The sequence below is a fragment of the Delphinapterus leucas genome, chromosome 1, assembly GCF_059928025.1.
Source record: "Delphinapterus leucas isolate spDelLeu-1000000601 "Yukka" chromosome 1, BTC_Dleu_Yukka2, whole genome shotgun sequence".
Lineage (NCBI taxonomy): Eukaryota > Metazoa > Chordata > Mammalia > Artiodactyla > Monodontidae > Delphinapterus > Delphinapterus leucas.
The window spans coordinates 156,299,284-156,307,289 of NC_143129.1; the positions used below are offsets into that span (position 1 = coordinate 156,299,284).

General features: G+C 51.2%; 1 protein-coding gene across 1 annotated transcript; it reads right to left on the reverse strand.

Moving 5' to 3' along the window:
* Positions 1–520: 520 nt before the first annotated feature.
* GUCA2B (guanylate cyclase activator 2B) lies at positions 521–4,433 on the reverse strand. The gene is given in 4 exon segments (XM_022574968.3): positions 521–582; positions 2,286–2,472; positions 3,612–3,827; positions 3,829–4,433. Coding segments are annotated over 4 exon segments (714 nt in total). The 5' UTR covers positions 4,078–4,433.
* Between the last annotated feature and the right edge of the window lie 3,573 nt (positions 4,434–8,006).

Consider the following 8,006-nt stretch of genomic DNA (forward strand, 5'->3'; position numbering starts at 1 on the left):
CCCCACCAGGAGCACAGAAGCTCTGGCTCTGCAGCTGGGCCAGGACTTGAGCTCAGCTTGGGAGGTCAGATGGATCTGGGTGCTCTGTGGCTTCCCAGCCCTGTGATCATGGGCGACTCATTTCCACCCAGAGCCTCACTCCTTTGATATGAAATAGAGCAACTCCTCAGGAGAAGGAAACCATGAAAATGCCTGACACAGGAGTCCAACCCACCCAGCTTCCTAGGCAGTTCTGCCTATGGCTCCTGGGGATGAACAAATGGACGTCTGACTCTGTGTGTAGGTGGGGAATCTTTATTCAGCAGCAGGGCTGCCTCAGGGGCCAAACTCTCCTCCAACCGTGGGTCCAACTGCTTTGTGCCAGATCCAGCTGCTCGGGCCCTGCAGGGCGGGGTGGGGGGCGGGAATGACCGTGGTGGCGGGGACCCCCAGAGCCTGGATGAGGGTGGGTGCTGTGAAGGCAGTGGGCTGTGGGGGGGGGGCATGGTGTCCAGGGTGGGCTCAGGGCACCCAGGCCATCTTAGCTGCAGCCAGTACAGGCAACATTCACGCACAGCTCGCAGTCATCAGCAGCGATGGTCCCTGGGCAGAGGAGAAAACTGGTCAGCTGAACCTGAACCTGAAACATCTCCAAGGAGCCACTGACCAGGCAGCCAGAGAAGGCCTGCTTCTGAGAGGGTTTGAGGCAGGGGCCTGGCATCCTTCTCATAGATTAAGAGCAAGAAAGTTTAGAAGAAGCGTGAGCAGCTTGGGCTCAAGTCCCAGGTTCTGTCCTCCTAGCAGTGCCTGGGCAAGTCACTTAAACTCTGTGCCTGAGTTTTCCTGCCTGCTCGACTGTGTCAGCCTGACAGAGGGGTTGTGAGGAGAGCTTGCAGGCAAAGAGATTGACCCAGGGCCTGGCACTTAGTAGGTGCTCAATAAATACTAGCTACTAGAGATTATCATACTAAGTGAAGTAAGTCAGAGAAAGACAAATACCCTATGCTATCACTCATGTGGAATCTCATTTAAAAAAGTTACAAATAAACTTATTCACAAAACAGAAACAGACTTAACAGATGTCGAAAACAAACTTGCGGTTGCCAAATGGGAAGAGTGGAGGGGTGGGGGATAAATCAGGAGCTTGGGATGAACATACACACACTACTATATATAAGATAGATAACCAACAAGGACCTAGTGTATAGCACAGGGAACTCTGCTCAATATTCTGTGATAACCTATATGAGAAAAGAATCTGAAAAGGAACGAATAGATGTGTATGTATAACTGAATCACTTGGCTGTACACCTGAAACTAACACAATATTGTAAATCAATGATACTCCAATAAAATCAAAAGAAAAAAAGAAAAAATACTAGCCAGTTGCCACATTCTCCTGGCCAGCTGTTTCATCCCTCACATTTCAGCTTATATGTCACCCTGTCTTGGAAACATTTCAGATCCCGTTATGTAACAGGGAAGAGCCAAATCTGACTACGTGTTGGATCTGTTGTTTCTTTCACTTTATCCTTTTCTTTCCGCTGCTTTTGTTCACTAAAAGGATACCGTCTACACATAATGGCCTGCCTTGGGGAACCCTGCCCCTTTGCCTGAATGTTAAACCCAACTGCTATTGTTCAGGGAAGCATCCTGACCCTGTCCACCCTGTGGATGGCTGCAAGAAAGAAGAAATTAACACATCCCCTCCCAGAGGCTGGCCATTCCAAGGGACATTTGCAAAACTTATGGCCTTTTTACTTTACTTCCTCATCTCCTCCCCCTCTCTGTTCTATAAAAGAAACTGGCATCCAAACCCCGATAAGATGGTTTTCTGGAGACCTTAGTCTGCCATCATCTTGGTCTGCTGGCTTTCCAAATAAAGTTGTATTCCATGCCTCAACACCTCGTCTCTGATTTATTGGCCTGTCGTGCAGTTGGACTCAGTAACACTTATGCCACTGTGGACGTGAACCATCTCTCTCCCGTGTCCCCACTGTGCCTTACCCATCATCCCACTGCATTGCAATCATTTTTATGGGTCTGTTTCCTGTGTCCCTTTCCCCCCAATCTGTGTAGTCTTGGAGGTAGGCTGATCACCCCGTCCAGGCTGCCAGGGACTGAAGACGTTCCTGGCATGCCTGATTTCAGTGCCCCAACCGGGGAGGCCAGGGGCTTGAGTTTCTTGAATCTCCCTGTTCTCAGCCACTGGGCGTTTAACAGAAACCGCACGAGGTAGAGGAGCTAGGGTGTGGGGAGGAGAGAGAACGAGGGGCAGGAGGCTTGCCAGGGGTGGGGGGACTCACTCAAGGCCTGGAAAATGCTGTCCGCTTCCCCAGAGGCACAGATGGGCTGGAGGTCCAGTGGCAGGGCCGGGTAGTGGCACATGGAGGGCTGGGACCTCTGGGTTTTCAGGCCAGGGCTGGGCACCCATTGCCCCTCCAGGTCATTCAGCTTCTTCACCGATTCCAGCTGGACCTGGAAGCCTTGGTACTGGAGGAAGAGAGAGAGGAGACGGGAGGGCATCAAAACCTGGGCAGGAAGGGGGTGGGGCACTGCCGGGAGACCAGGGTTCCCCGGGCCCCGCAGAGCTTCCGTGTTCTCACGGAGTGGGAACGTCAAGGTCACACTCGGAAGACTGCCTGCGTGGAAGGTGGGGCCTGGCACTTCACACCCCTGTGTCACAGGCTAACTGGGAGATGAGGTCGAGAAGGGCCGTGGAGCACGCTGGTTCAAGGCGTGGGCTTTGAAGGCCAGGGGACTTCGCTTCAAATCCCAGCTCTTCCCGACTGGCTGACCATCTCTTCCCCACTCTGAGCCTCATCTGACAAATGGAGATAATCAAACTCCACTGCTCTCTGGTGCCTGGTACCCAGGGCACCCTCGATAACTGCCTGATTGCCCTTGAACTGACACGGCAAAATGATGGCAATGCCTAGTCTAGCCAGCTGGGCTCCAAAGCCAAGGCTGCAGGGGGAAGCTGACACCGCTCCCCAGGATTCCCTTATTCCTTCCCAAGGAGGCCCCGCCCAGAGTCAGGAATGAGCCACCCAGGAGCCCAGCGGGCAACCTGCCACACCCACAGGCAGGCCCTGTTTCCAGAAGACTCCTAGTCTCACAGCTGCCCTGGAAGGAGACCCAGATTCCCTGCTGTCTTCTCTCTGGGCCTTTGCATATGCTGTGCCCTCTGTCTGGAGCAGTCGGTGACCTCTGCACCTGGCTAACTCCTGCTCATCCTGCAATGTCAGCTCGAGTTACCAGCCAGGGCAACTTTTTCTGGTGACCCTCCGCCCTCCTCCCCATACATGGGTGAATACAGACGGTTGTGGGAGCATCAAAGAAGTCTCCCTGCCCTCTGGGCTCTTCAAGGGCAGGGATCACGTCTTGTTCCACATCTGAACTCTGACTGAGAGGGGCATTTGAGGAGAGCGATGCTGAACGACCATAATTTATTGTTATTATCATCACCATCATAGCCACCATTGGCATCCCAGCTGCTCCCTCCAACCAGCTGTGTCCCTGGGCTGTGATTGGATGTTGGGCTGAGCCCTGGGTCCTCAGCTCTCCTCAGTGAATTGCCCAGCATTCCCTCTCCATCCCAGCCTCTCACCATGGGGACCTTCAGGACAAACCTGGATGTAGACTGACTGTGCGCCCTGCAGCAGTACCAGGAAGACCACAGCAACCCCACACAGCAGCAGCCCTGACAGTGCCCTGGTAGCCATCTCGTTCTCTCTGTGTCTCGCCACCGTCCACCAGGCTCCCACCTGCTTCCTCAGCTGACAGCTCTTTATAGGCCAGGTTCCAGCTCCCTGGTCACTCATTAACTGGCCAGCCAGGGTGGGGCTGAACAGCTGGCTGGCATCCTGACAAGCCCAGAGCCCATCCCCAGGAAAGGGGTTGGGGATGATAGAGGTAAGGAGGCCCAGAGCACACCCGAGCATGATGCAGCATTAAGCGCCTGCCTTGTGCACAAGACAGCGAGCGAGTGGGGTGAGAGGGAGGCCATTTCACAGACAGGGAAAGTGAGGCTCCAGAGGTAAAGTGTCTTGTCCCAGGTGACAGAGCTAGTCGATAGCAGAGCAGCTCCTCAGGCATCTGACCCAGCTCAGCCTAGGGTTCTTTCTCAGGTCAAAAGGTGCAGACAGACAGGTTGGTCCAGGGCAAGGTGGGCAGATACAAGGCTGACCTCAGAGTTCTCCGTGCCCTCAGACCCATGTCTCTCCCACTCCCCTCTCCCCAGTTCTATTTAAGGACCATCCTGATCAGTCCCTGCCCAGGCCCTCAACCTGCCTCTGCCTGCCATTTCCCATGGTGATGGGTACACTCAGGCCAGGTATTGTCCATCTCACCTGTCGATGCCTTTCAGAAGCCAATAGCCTACCCCAGTATGGAGGAAAGAGCACCTGCCTTGAAGACAGATTGACCTGGGTTCGAATCCTGATCCTGCCGCAGCCACGTGACCTTGGCAAGTCACATCGACCCTGACTGAGCCTTAGTTTTCTCTTCCATCAAATGGGCATAATGATAGAATCCACCACAAGAGGTTGCTGTGAGAGTGATGGGGCTGGGCCCACCTGAGCGCGTCCTCATCTGTGGGTAACTCGTGCTGTCACAGGTCCCTTAATTTCACAGTTGCCATTCGGGGCAGTGCATGACCTACGACCTCCGTGATTGAAGGTTGGGTCAGGGAGAAGTGGGCAAAGTCTGCAAGGGCGTCATCACCACTGCCAGCCCAGGCAGCTGTCAACAGCGTCCATCCCAGGGCTCTGCTCTGCCAGGCCTGGCGTGCGGTAGGTGCCCCGTGCATAACATTGAATTGAAGCCCAGATAGCCCATCTGTCTATTTCAGGACCACTCTCCAACCTGTGGCTAAAATCTGATGTCACTGTATTCCCTAGAGCTGATCCTCCTTGCACGAGCCTAATCCCATCTCGTGATTCTGCTGCTGCTTTCCACCTGCCTGAAATGCTCACCTCCTTCTTTCTTTTCTTGGGGGTGAAATGAAAAAAGCTTGAGTGAACTTTGGTATTTCCTTTGTCTTGCTTTGAATACGGACTTTGACCCTTACTCTTATGAGTATGAAGAATTTAATAGACTTTCTTACATGATTTCATATCTGTAAACTGAAATAACTGTCAGTAACAATAACTCTCTTTTCTCTAATGTACAGGTGCCATGCTGTTCTATGGGCCTAATCTCATTCAATCTGATGGGACAGTGTAATAATTGTCTTCATTTTACAGATGAAATTCATTTTACAGGCCCAACAAGTTCAAGCACTGTGTGAGCAGCAGGTTTTCTCTCTGGAATTCTTGCCTCTGCTCAGCTTATGGTAGAAGGAACACAGGCCTTGGATGTAAGGAGATCTGGGTTCAAACCCAGACTCCAGCACTTCTCACCTGTGTGACCTTGTGTGGCTTCTCCAAGCCTCCATTTCTTCATCAGTAAGTGGAGGAAATAATGGACAACCTCACAGTGGCTATTGTGAGGAAAAACTGGACAGTCCCATCCCAAAGGAGCCTGTGACTCTTCCTTTCCCCAGCACGTGCCTGGCCTGTGGGGGCCATGTCGTGAGTGGTGGTTTCCCTGCCTCTCCTTCCCCATGCAGCCCTCCCTGACCGGCCCCATCTCTGAACCTGCAGCTGGGACACTTCTGATCTTCGAATCCCCAGTCCTTGCTCTCTCCACCAAGCAAGCTCAGCCCCACTGGCCAGACACCAAGAGGCAAGGAACAAGCCTGTAGGTTTGGAGGTCCCAGTAGCCATGGTCTTCCCTTCTCTGTCTTTCAGCTCTGCCAGCCAGGGCCCATCATGTGTCACTCTTTTCCTGGGAACAAGGTGTGACTTCCCTGTCTGCCTAATCTGACTCAGATTCATATCTCAATGCTGCTCTTTCTAATCTCTTCACCAATGACCCACCATCCATCACGCCACAGAGGCACAGACACAAACCCTCGCCGCTGCCCCCATTCAGACAGTGTGTGTTGACGTTTCTCAGGGTGCTGGCTTCTTGAGGGACATGGGAAGTGACTGTCATGCCAGCCTCGACTCTGGTCTCTGTGTGGAAACCTCGAACACGGAGGAGAGTGGGTGGCAGTTTGCCTCTGTGTGTATTTGGGCCGCTCCTCTCTCCGCACTGGACTCCCTGCCCAGTGCCCACCGCCACGGTACCTACCTGCCCCCAAACTGACCATTTCCCAGCAGCATTTGTCACACCTGACCACTCCATCTTTCTTGGAATAAAACACCTTCTCCACTTGGCTTCTGGGACACACGCTCTTCAGATTTTCTGCCAATTTCACTGGCCCATCTTCTCAGTTTCCTTTGTTGTTTTTTTCTTCTCTTCTTGACCTCTAGAGCTTAGAATGCCCCAGGGGCTCCAGGGTTCAGTCCTTGGACCACTTTCCTCTGTCTATAGTCACCCCCTTGGAGATCTTATCCAGGCTCAAGGACTTCAGTGCCATTGGTACCCTGTTCACTCCCTAGCCTGATCTCTCCCCTCAGCTCCAGACTCACTTATCTACCCCCTCAGCATCTCCCAGAACAGGTGAGGGTGCTACCATTCACTCAGTTGCTCAGGCCAAAAATCGGGGGGTCATCCTTGATGCCTCCCTTTGTTTTGATTGCCAAATTCAATTCATTAGCAAATCCAGTTGGCTCTACCTTCAAAATATTTCTAGACTCCAACTATGTCTCATCATCTCCATTGCCACCGTCAAGGTCCAAGCTATCACCATGCATCATTGGTGTCGTGGATTCTTGCAACACCCTGGTATTAGTCAGGATTCTCCAGAGAAACAGAACCAATCCTGTTATATATTTATATGTATTCTATCTGTCTATCTATCTTCTATCTCTGTCTAGATTTATTATTTTATTAAATTTAATTAATTATTTTAAAAGTTTTTATTGGAGTAGAGTTGATTTACAATTCTGTGTTAGTTTCAGTTGTACAGTGAAGTGAATCAGTTATACATATACATATATGCACTTTTTCTTAGATTCTTTTCCCATACAGGTCACTACAGGGTATTGAGAGGAGTTCCCTGTGCTATACAGTAGGTTCTCAGCAGTTATCTGTTTTATATACAGTAGTGTGTATATGTTAATCCCAATCTCCCTATTTATCCCTCCCACCCCCTTACACCCCTGGTAACCATAAGTTTGTTTTCTACATCTGTGACTCTATTTCTGTTTTGTAGATAAGTTGTCTAGATTTATTTTAAAAGATTGGCTCATTCAATTGTTGGAGCTGGCGAGTTTGAAATCTGTAAGGCAGGTTGGCAGGCTGGAAATTCAGATGCAGTCTTGAGTCTGAATTTTGCAGGACAAGCCAGCAGGTGGGAAACTCAGGCAGGGTTTCCATGTTGCAACCTTGAGGCAAAATTCCTTCTTCTTCGGGAAACCTCAGTCTTTCTGAGGCCTTCAGCTGATTGAATGAAGCCCACATACATTATTCACTTAAACTCTACTGATTGTGAACATTAATCACATCTGAAAATATATCTTCACAACATCTAGACTGCTGGTTGACCAAACAACTGGGCACCACAGCCTGGCCAAGAGAGGTCTCTAGACAGATCTCTCTGTATCCACTCTTGCCTGTCTTCAGGCCTCCAGGAGGCAGCCAGAGTGAGCCTGTTAAAATTTAAGTCAGACCATGTCTCTCCTCTGCTCAAACCCACTAACGGCTTCCCACTTTACTCAGGGTAAAATTCAAAGGCTTGCACTGGCCTTCCAGGTCCCTCTGGCTCCCCTCCACATCTCTGAGCTCATCTCTAAAAATTCTGCCCTTCACGCTCTGGGTTCCAGCTACACCAACTTCCTTGCTGTCACCCAAACTTGCCAAAAGTCGCTTACCTCGGGATTCTGCTCTTTACTCACGCACTTATATAACTCACCCCGTCACTTCTTCCAGGTCTCTGCTCAAATGCCACTTCCCCAAAGAGATCTTTCCCGACCATCCTACCTCCGAAAGCTTCCCCATCACTCCTGGTTCCCTTAACCTGCTTTCTTGTAGCACCT